This window comes from Rhododendron vialii, chromosome 7a, assembly GCF_030253575.1.
Source record: "Rhododendron vialii isolate Sample 1 chromosome 7a, ASM3025357v1".
Lineage (NCBI taxonomy): Eukaryota > Viridiplantae > Streptophyta > Magnoliopsida > Ericales > Ericaceae > Rhododendron > Rhododendron vialii.
The window spans coordinates 4,054,844-4,075,884 of NC_080563.1; the positions used below are offsets into that span (position 1 = coordinate 4,054,844).

Sequence of the window (21,041 nt, forward strand, 5' to 3'; positions counted from 1 at the left end):
AGAAAACACATAGTATGTGCCACTCACATGACCCAATGGGAAGGGTATAATTGCCAATTCACTCCCTTCCTCCATTGGAGGTAGAAATCCCTGTATTTCCACCCAAATTCTCCGCCCAAACCCATTTCTAACAACCACCGCCATGCCCCATCACCAAAGCCGCCACCACCCACCTCCACCTCCACACCAAATCAAATCCTCTCCCTACTTTCTTCCCTTGCCGCTGCCGCCACCACAGAGACCAGAATCAAAACGAAAAAAAATGCAGAATACTCCAATTTAGAACTCCAAATGAGCAAATTGACCTTTTTCAATCAGATCATATGCAAAGCCACAAAACCTATCTATAATTGTTTTCCCAAGATACACATCCTCGACAAATGAGAAATCCCCGAGTTGTTAGTGTTGATTGTCTCGTGGACGTACTCCCACAATTGATACGGTGTCCCAAATTTATACTATGTCCTTCATATATGACGTAAATGATATCCTTTATCGATTGAAAAAAAAAAAAAGAGAGTACGAGATTGTATGTAGATTGTATGGAGAATTTGAGATTTAAAAAAATTACAACTCTCTCCGGCCCAGAATATTACTTCCTCCGTCCCAATTTAAATGCTCCCTATGAGAGAACGTGTAACTTTGACCTCAAAAAATAAAGTATTTTCAAAATTAATTTTTAACTTTATTTTACATTGTTTAAAAGATCTCGATGAGTACTTTAAAACGGTGCAAAAAAGTTTCAAAAAAGATTATGAAAAATACAAATTTTTTTAAAGTCAAAATGATAAGGCTTTACGTAGAAAGCACTTAAAATAGGACGAATGGAGTAGTCTTTGAGTCAACTCAATGAGTTCAGAATCACACTATCGCATGGCGGGAAACAGGCGAGATATGGTTACATCATTTTGGGATTAAGTACTACTGCACAACCCCACATTGGTTCTAAGTTCTAACCCTAGAAATCTATTCTCTCTCTCTCTCTCTCTCTCTCTCCACTACTTTCCTATACGATGTGGGTAATTTTAATCCGATTCAAACTTGTCCTCTCCGTCTTTCATTGATTCAATCGTTAGAATCTGTACGAAGAGAGACGAATATGCATGACTTTAGAAACTGTGAATGACGTGCATCTAATCAATTAATCTCCCCGGTTATTTCCCCGGTGATAATTGTGTGATAAACAACAGACATTTTACCGAACAGTTTAAGTTTCATTCAATTATCAATAATAATAAGTATGAAAGCCCAAAATGTTGAAATCAGCACATGGGCTGCTGAAGTGTGGCTCCAATTCTCTCATTGGTCAAAGATGGCAGCCTTGGCAGCCTTTGTAGACTTCAAAAGATTTGCCTAAATCTTGAAAATCCCAGGCATGGGATTGCAGTAAATGAGCCTCTCGTGGCTCATGAACAGGGCTCCAGGTTTTGGCTATAAATTGGAGTCCTCTGCTTGGGGTTTGTATCTCTCTTGAGTGAGAGACCAAAGAGGGAAATTGTGTAAAGAGAGTAGAGCAGTGTGAGGGCTCCTCCTTCGGGAGGCAGCTGAGCTCCTCCTACTAGGCTCTGTCAAAAACAGAATGAGAGAGCATTTGAAAACAGAGAGAGTTTGAGAGCTGCATATGTATGCATTTGTATCAGTCTGTGAGTGAGTGTGAGTTTGAGTGATTTTGTAATCCTCCTCCTCCTCTATAATATAATAGAAATTCGTCGGCCCTCCCCCGTGGACGTACCCGATTTTGGGGAACCACGTAAATCTTTGTCTCTGTGTTTGTATGTGTGTTTGTGTTCTGGTTTGGTCCTTAGTTTCCGCAACACAAAAACCCTTAAAAAATTTGGCTACAAATTAATTAAACAAAGTATCCGGCCATGTCAAGTTCCAAGACAGGAAGTACGTACGTAGGTTATGGATCGATTCCCTTCGTAATTAATTGCCGGATGACATTTCTTGAATGAAACTTCTGCGAGATATTCAAAGACAAAAAAGAAGAAGAAGTACGTGGGTTTGTTTTTTGATCGACAACAAGAATTAAGTACGTGGGTTTGTTTTTTTGATCGACAACAAGAATTAAGTACATGGATTTGTCACTGATATCAACTTCCATCGATTGAGATTATCAACCGAAGGTTAGCAAGGTGTTTGCACCTTAATTAAACAACATCAACAGGCCCTTTTCGGGCTAATATATATGCTCCCTTTTATCCGGAAAAGTTCTTTGATTCAATTCTCACTGTACACGTAATTCCTCATTCCCCACCCACTTAAGATTAATTAAAATTAGGGCAAATTTTCTTAGTTGTCCCTCTAGTTTTACGGTTGTCTCAATTTCGTCCCTCTAGTTTCAATTGTCTCAATTTCGCCCTGTAGTTTGTTTTACGTTCCAAATTGGTAAAATCATTAACACCGTTAATGAAACTAACGGAAAAAATATAATTAAAAATTAAGTGCTCCAATTTTCAATCCGGTTGAATCGGTGGGAAGATCTTATTTTTCTGATCATTTTATCTTAAATGATCATAATGGATTTTTGGCTTTAAGATCTTTCAATTAGTCTTCGGGTGCTCTTTAAAAGGCCTTAGAGCCAAAAATTCATTACGACCATCAAGGATAAAATGATCAAAAAAATAAGATCTTCGCACCGGTTCAACCGGATTGAAAATTGGAGCACTTAATTTTTTAATCATATTTTTTGCGTTAGTTTCATTAACGGTGTTAATGATTTTACCAATTTGGAACGTAAAACAAACTACAGGGACGAAATTGAGACAATTGAAAATAGAGGGACGAAATTGAAACAACCGTAAAACTAGAAGGACGACTACGAAAATTTGCCCTTAAAAATTAAGTTAATGAAGGTTTCTTGCATTTATGGTAAACACAAAAGTAAACATCAACCTGCTAATCATTTTTTAATTAATTGCGAATCCAAATTGTCCCTTTGGAAATTGTTAAACTAATTGCACGATTTAACCACCACCAACAAAATCCCCATTTTAAATTATATCGAGTCAAATAAGTGCCAGCTGCCATTTCTTAAGGGAGCTCGTGGTGATCATGCAAACGTAATCTCTGCACGTTTATATTTCTTATCTTTTTATTAGGTGGCATTCATATTAATTAGTACTTAAAATATAAGTTAGGAGAATGAAAACATTTGGTGGAAATTAATTATAGGATTTGTATAGTTTTCTTCTTTTGGCAAAAGGCAAGAACTTCAACATATGAGGGTTGAACGTACGTACAACAGTTTACCGTATCAGTAGCCCTTCTAATCAGTTTGAAAAGTCTTGATGAATTATTCGTTTAAATTTTGATAAACCTGTTTTTGCTTTCAATAAATAATTCATGAAAGAATGAGGAAAGGAATATAAGTTAACTTGGCTTGGCAATTTCTATTCTTTTGTCGAATGGCCTTGGCCATGGCTTTGCTAATTAGTAATTCATTGGGTCTCGCACTTCGAAACGAAAAATTTATTCTATGTGACGGTTCCTCTCCACCACCTCATACTCATTTGAGACCCAAATCAAAGTGTATAAACGACCACATGCATCAATCCGTGAAGGGTCACGAGGCACCGTTATATGACGCTGAATAACCTCTCCTTTGAATCCGGCCTAACTCGTGATGTGAGGCCTTGGTCATAGCCAATTAGTGTGGGTAATTTTGAGGATCATATATATTTGTGTTTTTTGCTTTTTTGAAATTGCTTTTTAAAAATCTTTCTATAAAGTACTCTATTATAAAATAAGGGGCATATATTGTAGACGTTATAAGATGCCCAATGAACATAATTAGTTTTCGAGAATTTTACATGTCTTTTCGATTTCTGAGAGATCGATGGGCTCAATAAGTAAAGATCTTTGATCTCGAGTTTTGAAAATTGTCAACCAAACTTTATTTTTTAAAAGGAAAATAACTAAACTAAACAAAGAATATGTGTGGTTTATATTTTTTTTCCGGAGCCCCATCCAATGATTATTATTCCACATGGTATAGCTCGATCGGCAGTAGATTTGAATAATCAAATACTAAAATCAAGCGAAAAACATCTTCCCTTAATATTATTTTAGCTGATGAGTAAATACTTATGCCATTATTAATCCCTGCAAAGCCAGGTTATTGATCGAGACAGAACATCCAATGATTTAGACAGGAGTAGACCGATCATTGGTAACAGAAAAAAAAATTAAACTCAATAATAATATGTTGCTTGTAAGTTAACTCGGATATTCGACCGAAATATAAATAAATATGTTGCCAAATTTTGTTGTCTATATTAACACTTGTGTGCCTCTCTTCTCTTCTCCCCTCAGTATCTTTTCCCCAATTGCCGAGCACACCAAAAGCCTGGAAGAGACATGGCAATGGCTATGGCCGCTGTCCTCCTCCTCTTCGTCCTTGTCGCTCCCACCGTACACTCCCTACAGTACGATGTTACGTGGAACTTGGGGATTAATTATAACAGTTGGGCCGCTGGTAAAACATTCACTGTCGGCGACACCCTAGGTAAGTTGGTTTATCTTGGCACGGGATCTATGTCCCTATAGCTTAGTATTTTCTCCATATGTACGTCTTGATGTGATGCGACATTCAGGGACGGACCTACTCAATGGCAAGAGGGGTCAGGTGACCCCACTGGGTTGAAAATTATGCTGGGATAGCTATGTGTAGTTTGGATATTTTGGTAATTTTGTCCCAAGAGAAGTCATACTTTACCCAAATTTCTCAAGAAAATTACAGCCTTTGCCCCAACATATGATTGTCCCGTAAATAAAGCTGACCCAAAGTCTCTTTCTCCTCCCGAAAAAAACTTGAGAATTATTATCTTCTAGTCCACTTTCAAGTACAAACTCACCCACACTTTGTACTCTCTCTCATTTTGAGGAAGGCAAAATAACACCATGATCATTATCTAGTAAAATTTAATTCCTAGGCTCCAATTTGGAAGCTATAAACTGGAAAAAAAAAAATTTGAACAACAAATATAAACTTGAATTTTAATGGGGGCAACTTTGATTATCGCTCAAATTGACTTTGGGGGGTTAACTTTAGGAATTATATATAGCTCAGCAAACTTGAATGATTTGTGGATTAACAAGTCAAACTAAATTTTGCATAATGGGTAAGTTTTTCTCCTAAGGCTCGATTGGATGCAGGATGATTACAAGTTTTTAAAAATCTAATTAAAAGTATTACTAAAATATCACTCTTCTGCATTTTTAAAAAGCAGTATTAAGTTCTCTTTACTACTTTTATGTACAGGCATAGTATATGTAAGAGTTTGAAAAATTAGGAGCCCTCAAATTTAGATAAAATTGGGCTTCGAATGTGATTGCATTCTCGGCATATGCTTAAAATGGGCAGTGGTTCCATAATAAGTTCATAGAGTTGTTGAGTTATATGCGTTATATTGTGAGCTATTTGTATTCTTTATATTTAGTTTAAAATTTGACCCCAGTGACCTAAAATCCTCGGTCCGCCCCTGGCGACATTGTTAGAATATTAAATCATATATATATGAATCTTCATGGTTGGAATGTTGATACATAGAAATCTCGAGACATGATTGATTGTGTGACTGGTAATGTATTACGCCTAAGTTTTCTTTTTTTTTTTCGGTCAAGCGGAAAATTACGCCTAAGTTTTCACATACATATATTATTGAGTGTTTATTACTAAGGAAGATAAAGCTGATTCGGAATTGTGTTTTTTATGCTTCTTACAATTACTTGGCATTTTGGATTGTTTCCATATCTATCTGCTCAAAGCTTCATTGTAGAAAAATTTTCAGAGTTTTTGTTACTGGTTTGGTGTCACATTAAATTCCCTCTCGTATTCCTCGATTAGAAGTTGATAAAAGATTTATGCTCACCAACAGTTAGAAAAATTATTCACGTATAAAATTCGGTGTGCGAAGAGAGAATGACACGACGGTAACATAATTTTAGTTATATGTAATTGTTTTGGTTTGTTTGTTCACAAATAAACAAGCTACATCCCGCTATAATATACACACACACAAAATTGTACAATTAAAGATTCAAAAAGTTGCACGTTGTTTGGGCATGGAATGGGCCATTACTTGACATAATATGGGGACATTTTCATCTAATAAAATTAAGGAAAAAACCCCGAAATGGTACATGTAGTTAAGTGTTTGTGTCAACTTGGTCCCTGTAGTTTTAATTGGCTCGATTTACACTCTGTACTTGTTCCAACTTGGTCCAATTACTAACTACTGTTAGCCTTTTTAACACCAAACGCGAATTGGCCCCCCTTTTTTGGGGTTAAAACAGTAATTCTCTCATTCCCCTCTGTGGAACTACTAAAACTTCAACATCCCTAGTTAGGAATCAGTGCATGGGCCAAGTGTAGGAAAATGAATGGAATGATAGGGCACTATTTTTTGTAACCACTTGTGTTGTTAAGTTAGGTTTAATGTAACCTAGTTGAGTGGTTTGTTATGTCTATGTATTAGGTTATGACTTGCTAAATTTGGAACTGAGTTTATGTAATATTCTGACTTTTAGATATGATTTCTTTATCATGTTGTGACTTTTGGATCTATATTATGTTGTGACTTTTAGACATGGTTCTATATGCATTTGAGGTCGCGTTTTTTTGAACTAAACTTAAATCTAGAAATTTCGTCCTTATTTGAATTGTTTTCGCATTTGTTAGTTTTGCGCCAAACTTTTATGGGTTATTGATTCGTCTCAACGAGAGGAATTGGAAAAGTAAAATATATATTTTTTACTTTTTACCCTAGTATTTTGAGAAATACCCATTTTTTAGCGTCAAAATGTCATTTTTTTTGGCTAAAAATTGGTTATTTCTCAAAATACTTGGGTAAAAGTAAAAAAAAAAATTACTTTTCCAATTCCTCTCGTCAAGGCGAATCAATAACTCACAAAAGTTTGGCGCAAAACTAACAAATGCGAAAAAAATCAAATAAGGACAATTTTCAAATTTAAGTTAAGTTTAAGCTAAATTCAAAAGAATGGGTATGCAGAAAAATAAGGCATTTTAGTATTTATACCAGTAATTATGTTGCCTCATGGCTGATCATAAAAATGCTAAATTGGAGGGCAACTTTTTTTTGTAGAAAACTATAACCAAATTTTTCTCATTACTAAAATCCAAACTTAATACCAATGATTAACATTAGGAATGGAAGAATGAGCTGTATTTTTGTTCAGAGGTATATTAGGGCAAGAGGAGAATGGAAAAATTACTGTTTGAACCCCAGAAAAGGAACCTATTTGCGTTTGGCGTTAAAAAGGCTAACGGCAATTAGTAATTGGACTAAGTTGGAACAAAATGAAAAGTACAGAGTGTAAATCGAGCTAATTAAAAATGCAGGAACCGAGTTGACATAGACACTTAACTACAAGGACCATTTCGGTTTTTTTTCCTAAAATTAACTTTTATTCTTGGGGTTGGATCTTCCAAGTGTTAGATGTAGCAACCATATCCAATGAAACCTTTTCTTTTTTGATTTAGTGATTATTGTAAGTGCTTTGGAATGTTTTGACCATCTAGGCTGCCTCTACTATGTCAGCCACGTGTTTTTTTTTTTTAATCAGTAAAAATATTTTATAAATTTTTAAAAAGGATTACGAAGATTTAAAGGATCAAAGGCACACCGGTGAAATGCCACCCAAGCACCAAACCCAAAGGAAGGCAAGGAGCCAACCAAAACACCACAAAATCTTTGTGCCTCTATTAGGTGTTTTGGCTGTTTGGGTTTTTTTAGCGGTTCTTTGTCAGCCACATGTTAACGTTGGAATTTATATTATACAAAAACATAGATTGGCCGGAAAAAAATAATGATTTTCACATTCCATTTTTTTGATAAATACACTTCATTTTTTGTTCTTTAGTGAAATTTTTATCCGTAATTTTTTTACTAAAAGACCAGAAGTCGAGTGCATTTATCAAAAGAGAGTGAAAAATTCCTTAAAAAATCATCAAAATGATGCTTATTTGCAAAATGTGTCAATTTATTTAATTAATTACATGGATAGACAAAATTCAACATGGAAACTAACCAAAAATTCAATTTCCATGATCGATCGACCAGTCTTCACTTACACTTTGGAGCATTCGGTGGACGTAGTAGATGGAAGTGACTACGCCAGCTGCAATACCGGAAATCCCCTCAATTCCTACACCGGCGGACTAACCACCATTACCCTCACCACGCCCGGCTCAATCTACTTCATCTGCCCCACGGAGGGCCACTGCCAGGCTGGCATGAAGCTTGGCATCACCGTCGCGGCGGCGGCCTCACCCACCACCCCGACGTCACCACCCCCCTCCTCAACCACCACCCCGACGTCACCGCCCCCCGCCTCGACCACCACCCCGACATCACCACCCCCCGCCTCGACCACCGCCCCGACATCACCGCCCCCCGCCTCAGCCACCACCCCGACGTCGACACCATCCCCCTCCCCTTCCGTTTCACCATCACCGGCCGTCACGTCACCATCGCGTTCGCCCTCCTCCGGTCCATCGCCGACGACCAGCACTTCTCCGGTCGTCACCACCGCCCCAAGCTCACCGAAGTCGTCGAGTGGGGCGGGGAGCATGTTTGGAGATATGAATCATTTGGTAATAATTGGGTTTTCGGTTGTTGTGGCAGGTTTGGCTGGGTTCTTGGTCTAGGGAAGAGGCAGTGCTATCTTGTGTTTTTTTTTTTTTTTTTAATCAAAAAAAGAAAATCTTGGTGTTTTTTTTTTTTTTTTTTCCTTCCTTTTTTCTTTGGTTGGAATTTAATGTATCAACTATGAGCTTGTAGGTACAGGTTTATGTTGATATGATTTTCATGAATAAAAATGGTCATTAATAGAGTTGTTAATTTCATTTGATTGATCACTTGTTGGGATCACTCAAAATTGTTGATTTTGGAGGAGGGAAATTCTAATGTTACGGAAAACGTCTACCAAATTGATGTGCCAACAATATTTCCATTAGTAGTTTGGTGATTTATCCCAAGAAAAATACCCGCGTATCGAAATAAGAGATTAAATATTCTTTCCGACGGCGGGAGAAATGGTGGGTTTTCCACCAACAACGCCAATTGTGGACCCACCATGTGTTTGTTTGTTATAATCCGAACCATTTATCTCGCATGGCTCATAATGTAGTATATTTACGCAAAAAAATCAGCTTAATTGGGTATCGGTAGATAAATCAAAAGTTGAATTTTAGTTTATAAAATGGATGATCTGATCCTGCTAAGTTGAAATGTCCATGACCATCCGTTTTACAAACCGAAATTTAATTTTTCATACGCCTATCGATGTCCAATAAAGCTAACTTTTTGAATGAGAATACTACTCTGCAAATCTTACAAGATGAACAGTTCATATCAGCAATTAACCCGTCATATGGCCCAAAACGATGGTGATGAAAAAAATCCATAGTTTCTGCTACCGGTAGAAGGAATTTAATCTCATTGAAATATTGTTACGGAAACAAATTGTCAGCGTGTATCGACTTTGTCTCGTCATACACCATAGAATATCATTATGAGCTTGTACGCGAGTAGTATATTCACGCAAACAATTAGCTTCATTAGATATCGATAGATAAATCAAAAGTTGAACTGTCCATGTTCATCGGTTTTATAAACCAAAATTTAAATTTTAATAAATCTATCGATATCCGGTGAAGCTAACTTTTTAAATGAGAATGCTACTTTACGGACCCTACAAGATGAAAAGTTCCGATCAACAATTAAGCACTGTGTGATCCAAAATGTTGGTGTATAATTTCCGCCGCCGACAGAAGAAATTTAATCTCATTGAAATGTTGTTAGGGTAACAATTTTATATCGAGTCAATAAGAGCCAGCCATTTCTTAAGGGATCGAGCTCCGTGGTGATCATGCAAAACATATATAATCTCTGCATGTTTTTGTTTCTTACTATCTTTTTGTTAGGTGGCATTCATATTAAAATAAGCTTAGAGAATGAAACATTTGGTGGAAATGGGATCTGCATAGTTCTCTCTCTCTCTCTCTCTCTCTCTCTCTCTCTCTCTCTCTCTCTCTCATTTTGTTTTGTTTTTTTGGCAAAAGTCAATAACTATGTATGAGGGTTGAACGTACAATAGTTTACGGTATCAATAGCCTTCTAATCAATTTGAATAGTCATTATGAATTATTCATTTGAATTTTGATAAATCTCCTTTTGCTGTCAATAATTCATGGAAGAATGAGGAAAGGAATATAAGTTAACTTGGATTGGCTTGCTAATTAATTCATTGGGTCTTTCACTTTGAAATGAGAAATTTATTCTATGTGACGGTGCCTTCCCATCCCCGCAAACTGATTTGAGACCCAAACTAAAGTGTACGTACAAACGGCCACATCAATCCGTGAAAGGTCCTGGCACCGCTATGGGACACTGAATAATCTCTCCAATTAGTGTGCGTAATTCTGAGGATCATATTTGTTTTTTTACTTTTTTGAAATTGCCTTTTAAAAAACTTTCTATAAAGTACTCTATTATTAAATAAGGAGCGTGGATTGTGACTTTGAGATGCCCAATGAGCGTAATTGATTTTCAAGAATTTGAAATGTTTTTCCGATTTCTGAAAATGGGCTCTTTTTCTAATAAGTAATTAAAGACCTTAGATCTCAGAGTTTTGAAAATTGTCGACCAAACTTTATTTTTTTAAAAGGAGAAAATAACTAAAACTAAACAAAGCAAATTAATGTGTGGTTTATTTTTTTCCGGAGGCCCATCCAATGATTATTATTCCACATGGTATAGCTCGATCGGCAGTAGATTTGAATAATCAAATACTAAAATCAAACGAAAACATCTTCCCTTAATTTTTTTTAGCAGAGTAAATACTTATGCATTATTAATCCCTGCACATTGATTTAGATAGGAGTAAACAAATCATTGGTAACGGAAATAAAGAGTTTTTTTTTATCCCCTAAACTATGTCTATTTTCTCTACTTAGTCCTTAAACTATCAATTTGATAATTTCATCCCCTCAACTATTATACTATTACCTTTTTAGTCCAATAGATAACGGAAAAGAAATTTGAACGGAAAATGTCAAGTAAGGCCTTGTTTGGAACCCTGTAGAGCAGATACTTGATTATGAGAGTTTTAGAGATAAAAATTAATTATAATCCTTTAGAATAAAATGAGCAGAAAGATAATATCTTCGCACCGATTCAAACAGATTGAAAATTGGAACACTTAATTTTCTTACAAGGTTCATATATTAAAATCTTATGTAGCATTTTATAGAGACTAACACATACATACATACATACATACATATATATATATATGTATATATTTGCTCGGAAAACGAAACTTTTTATATTTAAAAACTGAGTTCTTCATATAGAATTTAAACTGTTTATATATATTAAAAATATGAAGTGTGAACCGGTGCGAAGATTTTTTTTTTTTGATCATTATATACTAAAAGGTTATAATTAATTTTTTTTTGAATATCTCATAATCTAGTATCTGCTTTAAAAGATCCCAAATAAAAAGCAGATATTTAATTATGATAGCCTTAGAGATAAAGATTAATCATGACTCTTTAGAATAATATGATCAGAAAAATAAGATCTTCGCATCGTTCCAAACGGATTGATAATTCAAGCACTTAATTTTTTTAGAAGGTTTATATACTAAAAAATATGGTTAAAAAAATTAAGTGCTCCAATTTTCAATTTGTTGAAACCGGTGCGAATGTCTTATTTTTTTGATAATTTTATCTTCAAGAGTCAAAACTAATTTTTATCTCTAAGGCTCTCATAATCAAATATCTGATCTACAGGGTCTCAAACAGGCCTTACATGACATTTTCTGTCCAAATTCCTAACTTCCATTATCTATTGGACTAAGTAAATAATGGTATAATAGTTGAATGGATGAAATCATCAAATTGATAGTTTATGGACTAAGTAGAAAAAATGAGCATAGTTTAAGATATAAAAAGGGAAAAAACTCCGGAAATAAAACTCAATAACAATCTATTGTCAATTGGTGCACATCCGACTGAGTTAAAAAAGCATGTTGCCAGACTTAGTTGTCTATATTAACATGCTAACATGAGTCCGTCTATATAACACTTGTGTGTCTCTCTTCTTCTCCCCTTGATATCTTTTCCCCAAATGCCGAGCACACCAAAAGCCTAGAAGAGACATGGCAATGGCTATGGCCGCTGTCCTCCTCCTCTTCGTCCTTGCCGCTCCTGCCGTACACTCCCTGCAGTACAATGTTACGTGGAACCTGGAGATTAATTATAACTCTTGGGCCGCTGGTAAAACATTCACCGTCGGCGACACCCTAGGTAAGTTGGTTTATCTTGGCACGGTATATATGTCCCTAGCTTAGTATTTTCTCCACAGGTCTTGATGTGATGCGACATTGTTAGAATACTGAATCATATATATGAATCTTCATGGTTAGAATGTTGATACATATATAGATCAATCTCGAGACATCATTGCGTGATTGGTAATGTATTACGCCGAGAAAAAAAATTAGAATTCACAAACATGATCTCTAGTCATTCACACTCAGAAGGGGATCTATAAAATATTTCTTTCTGAATTCTTATTTTTTCTATGTTCTATTTTCGACAAAAATAAAACAAGTCAACCGTAAATTCATGAATTATTAATTCAAGTGGGAATTACTAACCAAGAATTCAATTTTCCATGCATGATCATCTACCAGTCTTCACTTACACTACTGAACATGCGGTGGACGTGGTAGATCAAAGTGAGTACGCCAGCTGCAATTCCTGGAATGCCCTCCACTCCTACACCGGCGGACAAACCGCCATTTCCCTCGCCACCTCCGGCCCGATGTACTTCCTATGCCCCATTCAGGGCCACTGCCAGGCCGGCATGAAGCTCGGCATCACCGTCGTGGCGGCGGCGGCCTCACCCACCGCCCCGACGACGACACCACCCCCCACCTCAACCACCACCCCGAAACCCCCCGCCTCAGCCACCACCCCGAAACCCCCCGCCTCAACCACCACCCCGACATCGACACCATCCCCCTCCCCTTCCGTTTCACCAGCGCCAACCGTCACGTCACCATCGGGTTCCCCCTCCTCCAGTCCATCGCCGACTGCCAGCACTACTCCGGTCTTCACCGCTGCCGCCAGCTCACCGAAGTCGTCAAGTGGAGCAGGGGGTATGATTGGAAATATGGGTTCTTTGGTGGTAACTGGGTTTTCCGTTGTTGTGGCAGGTTTGGTTGGGTTTATGGGCTAGGGAAGAGGCAGTGCTAACCCGAAGGGGTTTGGTCAAGTGATAGTGAAAAAACAATAAGTGCTACTCTATGAAGTTACATGTTCATTAATAGAGATTTTTTTTTAAGTACGATTAATAGAGTTGTTTTAGTTGATTGATCACTTGTTGGGTACACTTACAATTCTTGATTTTGGAGGGGTGAATTCTAACGCTGCGGGACGTCGTATACCAAAAAAATGATGTGACAACAATATTATTTTCATGAGTAATCAGTGTTTTTATCTCCACTCTCAAGAAAAATACCCGAGATTGAAGAGTGTTACGGAAAAAAAAAATCAACCTATATCGACTTTGTCACGTGTGCATCAGATAGGATTTTTTTTTTCCCGCTTTAGATGTTAGTATGCTAGTTAAGTTAGATTAATACAAGGTGGGAAAATCATTTGTGTTGAGCTCAATATAAGGTTGGATTGCTTAATTAATCAAGTCTCAAGCTTTCCATCCCCCGACTCCGGGTCCGGCTCTCGGGGGCCGTTAGTTCGGACCATGCCATTACGATACGCGATAAAGACCAAAGCTAAAAATACAAAAATAGTCACAAGTATGATGCCTAAGACGGGCCACGCACTGAGCATGCACGAAACATGCACCGGCCACGCACGGCCGCCTTTGGTTATGTTTATCAGTTTCGCAAATTTTGAAATTGGTTGCATTTTCATTGAACTTTTTCTAGGCTGCTATAGTGATAGTTTCGGGACCATTGAGAATAAGCTAGGTTGTGTCTTGGATGTCAAAAAAGGGTGTGATTTTCACGGATTCGGATCCTCTATGAGGATTTTGTGAGGGTTTCGATGAGAGAGGACCACCTAATTAACCAAGAGATCCAACAGTGCAAAACAATGAAATTCTGGTAGCTCATCTGATTTAAATAAACCGGCAACGTTTTGGGGCAGTCTCCCAAACGGACTCAAAATCGATTTTTTGTTGGGTTCGTAAATGGGATAAGGATTTTTCATGTATGAGAGAGTTCAGACCTTTGAATCATTCTGCAGCGTTTCTTTCATGTTCCAATTTTATCGACAGATGCTCGTCTAAATTAACAAAAACAAGATGAAATACTAAAATCCAGGCCAAAACCCACCTCATCCAAATCAAGGACAAATTGGATTCACGGCATGGAGGAGAGACTCTACAACTACAAGCCAAGTTATATGCTTTTTGTTTTCTATTTGGTACTTCGTGAGTAACTTACAGTATTTGAAGAAATTGGTGGAATATTGCATGGATAAGAACAAGAAGACGCACCCTATTCTAGCGGAAATTACCTGATCAAGCCTCCACGGCTCAGCTGCTGTATCCTGATCAGTACCGCCACCTCCTCATCCCCTCTGTCGTCAGCCCCAACCACGAGACAATGTACCACGTAGACTACGACGAGGATCGTCACAACCACGACCACAACAAGCATCACAGAAAAACCAATCATAATAACCACACCAACAATGATGAGCTTGTCGATGGGAAGTGGTTGGCGTGGGGGTGGGGATGGTCGTTGTGGCCAAGGATGGGACCAGGGGGTCTCATGGCGGCGGCCGCCACGACAAGAATTTTAGAAAACGCAATTATTATATGTGAAAAAAAAAATTTATCCCCAACTTATATAGTTTCGCCACTGCTAGATTTTTTTCTTATTTTTTATTATATACTAATCATAAACCTTTTATTTTTTTAAGAAAGTAGACCCAAAAAAATATTCTAAAACTAAATTCAATGGGCCAAAGTGAAATAATATAAATGATGTGTAATTAGGAAAAAAAAACCTCCACACTAATTCTAACCCTAAAATAACTTAACCTAAAAAATTAAGAGAATTTAATTATAATGTCACTCCCCAAATTTATAATGTCATTCCCAAAAGGGGAGTACGGTTATCAATTTAGGAAATCCATAGAGGGATCTAGAGAGTAACATTATAAATTTGGGGAGAGACATTATCTTTGTGCATATCGATGCTCTGGACTATCAATGAAGGAAGCATGGTAATGTGCACATAAATTGAATTGGGTCTCTAGGTCTGCCCTCTCTAATGCCATTTGACTTTGATTTGGGAGCATGGTTTCACAGCAAAACACGTATAGGGGGGCTACTGTTTAAGTAGTATTCTGAGATCAGCCATTTTGTACATATTGCCAAAAGTTAGGTCTGTCTCCAATCCTTTCCCGCTCATACCCCCAATGATTGGGGACTACATGGGTTCTACTGTTATTGTTGTTGGAGTGGCATTATCAATGTCCAAAATTAAAATTAGTCTTTTTTCATACTCTATGTGCAAATGGAAAACATCATTTATTCTGTTTCGTCACTGCTAGGGTAAAATCCTGGTTCCGTCTTTAGCTGTGGCGGCGGCCTGGAGGGAGGAGGTGGAGATGGCAGCCTGGAGGGAGGAGATGGAGGGGGATTTGGGGTTTCGCCATTGCGGGCTGGGGGGCGGCGATGGTGGTGGTGGTGGGGCAGAGGAGGAGGAGGGCTACGGTGAGGAGGAGAAATTTGCTTGGCATTGGAAAAGGAGGAGGAAGAGGAGGGCGAGAGTGCATGTTGAGTGTTGAGGAGGAAAGAGAGAGAGGGACTCGGGTTCCCCTTCTCTGTCCCACCGTTAAATGATTGACACGTGTCCTCCCTAGCAAAATCTAAAGATCCCACCACACCCAATACCTCTCTTTGTCTTCTCCCCTCTTCCTTTGCCCCAAAAATCACGACCACCACTGCCGGCCCTTCTCACCGCTACAACTGCCACCATTACCACTTTCCCCTTTTCACTTTGCTCCAAGCTTCTCTTCACCACCGCCTCCAACCGTCGTAAGCGACTTAATCCTCTCGCCTTGTTCCTCGGAAACCCTGAAAATTCCTCCGCGCTACTTCCCCTCTCCTCCTCGATAACCTAGACAACCAAAACAACAAGAATGGCGGCGGAGGCGGCGGTTGGAGCGATTCCTCCGACGTCGACGAGTGGTGGCGAAACGACAGTACCGGCACTCTTCTCTCGTGTTTTTTCCAATGAGGATGAACCAATTAATTATCTAATGTAATCGCTGCAAAACGACGATACCGGTGGTGGCAGTTGCACCGGCAAGAAAGGCCGGCCATGGTGTTCGTGATTAGATTCCAAAGAGGGAGTTGAGTTCTTTGCAGTAAATTAGATTCCAATGAGGCGAGATTGAGGTGTTTGATTGGGCCGGCAACCATTGAAACAAATCCTCTCTCTTTCTCTAAACCATTCTCTTTATATATTGGTGAATGTATTCTTCTAGAGCCAAATTAATCAAAGAATCAAGTCAATGAAGAAATCGTGTCACCAATTACTCTAGGTGTGTATGGTTGGTGTATTGTTTTGGAAAACGTGGCACGACAACGGCACGAAAAAACCAAGGACACAAAAAAAAAAAAAAACACAGGCACGGAACCCGCGACATGAGTAGATATAATAGTACAAAATGATACTTTTATTTTATAATATTTTGTGTAAATTACTTTCAACGATTAATAATTTTATTTTGCCAAGAAAACAAAAATGCCTCCTTTGTCAATAGTCTTTACTGTAAAAAAAAAAAAAAAAAAACCTTATTCCAATTAGTAAGATGAATTTTCTGATAAAAATGCCACCGGAGTTAAATCCTTACTCGATCACTGAATAAGAAAAGATAAAAGTGAGAACTCTGGGATTGTAAAAAAAATGGGCTGATTGTTTTCATGACGTTGGAGACGCATGCTGTTTAAAATTAATTACCGCCACTGAAAAAGAATAATATTATAATAACACGCTTCAACTCGTCATGACTTTATTTATTTTTATTTTTTTGCTCGGCAACTCGTCATGACTTTATGGCCTCATGCACCAGTTAATTAACTGAAATTTATGGTTTAAAATCTTCTTGTTTCAACAAAGCTACGTGTGAATGAATTGATGCCTGAGATTAGAGCATCTCCAATGAGAGATGTCAATTCCTACGTAGATATGTTAACGGTAACAATTGACAATAAAATTCAATTCAACCTAACAGCCTTCTTTGATGCCAAAATCTACGTGACTTTAAAGTGAATGACAAACTTGTCAACTTTGACAATCACCCTCCTCCATGCCAAATTTCAAAAAATGACCGTTTGGATTGACATTAAGGGTTGGAGAGGGATAACTTGATGTCAAATAAATAGAATTTGGCATAAGGATTGGAAAGGAAGGCTTTGATGTCAAATTGAAGATGCCAAAATGCCACATCAGCTTTTAAAAAATGTTTGACATCTTTAATATGAAGTCATGGGTTGGAGATGCTCTTAGGGGTTTGATCCCTCCTATAATTTTGGGTTCGAATATTTTTAGGTGTTAGTAACTTCCTTGGAACCAATTCCTACTTTAATTTGGGCTTCCCACGAACAGTAGGCGGTGTGATCGGGTCTTTAAAATTAATCGTGATGGACGTAAGCTCGTCCGAACACCTAAGTTATAGAAAAAAACATATGGGAAGTTTGACAAATGGGATGTGAGAGTTTCAAATAACTTTTGAAGCCATTTTAATTTATTGGAGTTAATGTTTGACCACATTGATACCAAACCCCTGCCATAATAGCTTTGATCAGTCCTGAGAGAGAGAGAGAGAGAGAGAGAGAGAGAGGAACAAAAGTCTAATGCATTAGGTAGACATGGGAGGCAACCACTATTATAGTATTTACTCCAGACAGAACTAACTATAAGGCATAAACAAGCATTAGTTTCAGTTTCACAAGTAACTTATTGCATTTTGAAATCACAATACCTTAAATAAGAGAAAAATCTTATTCACGAATGAGCCGTGAATAAGGTTTATAGCGCTCAATCTCGGCCGTCCAAAAGTATGTTGGACGATCCGAATTAAAAACAATCTATTAACGGTAATAAATTATTATTTTTAATCAGGATCATCCAAAACACTTTTAGACGGCTGAGATTGGGTAAAGCCGTGAGTAATGAGTTTCTCCCCCTTAAATAATTCAGGACTGCAGTTTGTCCCTATCACGACTATTTCCAACTTTGTACACTCTTTTTCTTTTAATTTCAACCATATCTACAAAGATATACTATCCAGGAAACTACCCGTGTAGTAAAACCTCTGTAACATAATACAACATATTTAGTATATATACTCATCACTTTCTAAATAGCATTTACGAATACTTAGCAATTTCACCTTTTCCTATAACTCCAAATGAACTGAGCCGTTCGTGCACCATTCGAGGCTCGACTCGGTAAAGGTCCGTTCAAATTTGATGCATGTCTATTAAACGAACCAAATCTTTTGTGTCTCTCGTTTTTTGGTCCCAAATACACCCAGGAAAATGACTCATGAAGATACCAAAACAGATAAGTCTAAGGGAACACGTCCATTTTCTGCCTAACACCTTAAATTTGGAGTTTGAATACAAAACATCTATGCTTTCTTCTAGAGTAGACCTCTAAACAGTACTATAAACAAATGTGAGTTTGAGAAGCAACTGAGACACACATTGGCATTTGCACTACCTAATTTCAGGACTCCCAGCTGCCTATATAACAACAACAAACACCCTTCGAGAGAGCACCATTCCCCCACTTTTGTGCCTAATTTCCTCTCTTTTCTTTTCCATCATCACTGACTCATTTTGGGGAGGTGAATCTCAAAATCCATAGATATGGCTGTGGCATTTGTTCTGCTTGTTCTCTCGGTGGCTGCTCCGGCAGCCTTCGCGACGCAGCATGTCGTCGGGGGGAGCTCCGGCTGGACCCAAGGGGTGAATTACGCCACTTGGGCTTCTAGTCTAACTTTCGCCGTTGGTGACACACTCTGTGAGTAATTTTTTATAAAGGAGTCATGGTATCAATACGTTGAGTCCTGTTTTGAGCAATTCTACCAATACATAAAACAACTAAAAAATAGGATGGCATTGTGCACCATCCGAGTCGTCCATTCATCATTTCTACAGTCCAGATTTTATCTCAGCAATGAACGGCTCGGATGCTACACAGTGGAGATGATATTTGAACAGTTAGATTGCCGAACGGACGGCTCGGACAGTGCATATATGGCACGGTGTTGTGCACCACCCGCACATCACCATCTCCCGGTTAGTAAATGAAGTAAACCGTTGATGCTTTAATGACGTGGTGATCGCCACACGATTACATAATTTGAACTCTTCCTGCTAAGATAATAGCGTTTGTATCATTGTATTAGGTTTTGAATCTTATAAGCATAATCAGATGAGTAATTATTCAGTCTAGGTCTGGGGTATATTGTCCCGGGATCTTTCGCCACCACACATTTTGGTGGAATTCATCAACTTAATTTCGCCACCACACATTTTGGTGGAATTCATCAACTTAATTGTGAACGTCACAAAATCGTGCGGTGGTTGAGGGTCGAGGCACTGAATAAATTTTCAATTAAATTGGACTAGTTGAATCCAACGTAATCTGTCACTGAAATAGTCGAATTTTGATGTCTCGGTTTACTGGTGCGCGTTTTTTTACATGGGTGTTTCTTTCATTTTGCTTTTATTTTTCGGAGTTGTTAAATAGAATATTTTCAGAGAAGTATATCACACGGAGTACTCATATACTCCCCTCGTCTCGATTTGTTCGTCCCCTTTTTGACTTTTTGAAAGCATTTAACCTTTAAAAAAATTGTCTATAATCTTCCATTCGTAATGTTTTTAATATGCAATATAGATCTTGTTTGGTATATTTCAATTAATTTTATTATACAAAATCTTCAAAATCATAAAAAAAAATATTATAAACTGTAAGATATAAGTATATTTTTGGAAGACACGAATTTCGACAATTTGACAAATAAATTGGGGCGGAGGTAGTATGTAATTGGAAATTTTATTTAAAAATTTCTAGATTCAAAGTTAATTGCTGACTTCAATTTCTACTATCTTGATATGTAGTGTTCTCATACGGGTCGAGCCACAGCGTGGATGTCGTAAGTCAAAGTGACTACAACAATTGCAACATCAACAGTCCTCAAAATTCCTACACCGGCGGCAGCACCGTCATCTCCCTCCCCTCCCTCGGGACAATGTACTTCATATGCGGCACCCCTGGCCACTGCCAAAGCGGCATGAATTTAGCTGTCACCGTCTCGGCAACAACCAACGGTTCAGCCCCCGGCGGCTCCCCGTCTCCGCCGCCACCTCCGCCGCATCACACCTCGGCTGCCACCACTGGAAACTTCGGTGGGAAGATGTCTCTGTTGCTCGAGTTCTCATTGTTGGTGGTTGCCTTTGTTGGATTTATGGCATAGAGAAGAGGCAGTGCAAGTGTTTTTTTTTTTTGAATTCCTTGTGTATTTGTTAGTCCCTGTGGCATGAGACATCGTTGATGATTTTTGATGATTTTCTGTACAATTAGTGGTTGCTTGTAGTGAGACGTAGCTTTACGGTACTGTGATTTTGTAATAAAGTAGACGTGATTAGTGGTATTGTTTTAATTTTCTATAGATGTTGATCTGGCACTAATTAAAATCCGAAAAGGAAAATTAGCTTTTCAGCAATATCCCAAATACCAAAACGAACAAGCTCTTGTCCAGACCAGTTTACGCGCACCTAAACTAATTTTGGAATACCAATCTCACCAACAACAGCCCTCTCAATTCCTACCCCGGCGGCAACACCATCATTTCCCTTACCCCCATCGGTCTGATGTACTTCACATCATATGCCCCACCCCCAGCCGCTGCCAAAGCAGCATGAAATTATCCATCAATGTCTCGGTAG

At 38.1% G+C, this 21,041-nt stretch overlaps 3 protein-coding genes and 1 non-coding gene across 4 annotated transcripts; all 4 read left to right on the top strand.

The window, feature by feature from the left end:
* Positions 1-4,268: 4,268 nt before the first annotated feature.
* On the top strand, positions 4,269-8,881 carry LOC131331817 (uclacyanin-3-like). The gene is made up of 2 exons (XM_058365750.1): positions 4,269-4,507; positions 8,085-8,881. The coding sequence occupies exons 1-2, from the start codon at positions 4,360-4,362 to the stop codon at positions 8,669-8,671; spliced, it is 735 nt and encodes a 244-aa protein (XP_058221733.1). The 5' UTR covers positions 4,269-4,359; the 3' UTR covers positions 8,672-8,881.
* Positions 8,882-12,065: 3,184 nt separating this feature from the next.
* Positions 12,066-13,414, top strand: LOC131331818 (uclacyanin-3-like). The gene is made up of 2 exons (XM_058365751.1): positions 12,066-12,337; positions 12,727-13,414. The coding sequence occupies exons 1-2, from the start codon at positions 12,190-12,192 to the stop codon at positions 13,272-13,274; spliced, it is 696 nt and encodes a 231-aa protein (XP_058221734.1). The 5' UTR covers positions 12,066-12,189; the 3' UTR covers positions 13,275-13,414.
* A 1,862-nt stretch (positions 13,415-15,276) lies between these two features.
* LOC131334918 (small nucleolar RNA snoR100) lies at positions 15,277-15,384 on the top strand. Its single transcript, XR_009202322.1, has one exon. It is a non-coding gene; the product is annotated as a small nucleolar RNA snoR100 (small nucleolar RNA).
* Positions 15,385-18,783: 3,399 nt separating this feature from the next.
* Positions 18,784-20,814, top strand: LOC131331821 (mavicyanin-like). The gene is made up of 2 exons (XM_058365753.1): positions 18,784-19,107; positions 20,214-20,814. The coding sequence occupies exons 1-2, from the start codon at positions 18,954-18,956 to the stop codon at positions 20,567-20,569; spliced, it is 510 nt and encodes a 169-aa protein (XP_058221736.1). The 5' UTR covers positions 18,784-18,953; the 3' UTR covers positions 20,570-20,814.
* The last annotated feature ends 227 nt before the right edge of the window (positions 20,815-21,041 follow it).

Coding starts and splice junctions, on each gene's coding strand:
- LOC131331818 (XM_058365751.1), top strand. CDS start 12,190: ATGGCAATGGCTATGGCCGCTGTCCTCCTCCTCTTCGTCCTTGCCGCT. Junction 12,338..12,726: donor CACCGTCGGCGACACCCTAG/GTAAGTTGGTTT, acceptor ATCATCTACCAG/TCTTCACTTACACTACTGAA.
- LOC131331821 (XM_058365753.1), top strand. CDS start 18,954: ATGGCTGTGGCATTTGTTCTGCTTGTTCTCTCGGTGGCTGCTCCGGCA. Junction 19,108..20,213: donor CGCCGTTGGTGACACACTCT/GTGAGTAATTTT, acceptor CTTGATATGTAG/TGTTCTCATACGGGTCGAGC.
- LOC131331817 (XM_058365750.1), top strand. CDS start 4,360: ATGGCAATGGCTATGGCCGCTGTCCTCCTCCTCTTCGTCCTTGTCGCT. Junction 4,508..8,084: donor CACTGTCGGCGACACCCTAG/GTAAGTTGGTTT, acceptor TCGATCGACCAG/TCTTCACTTACACTTTGGAG.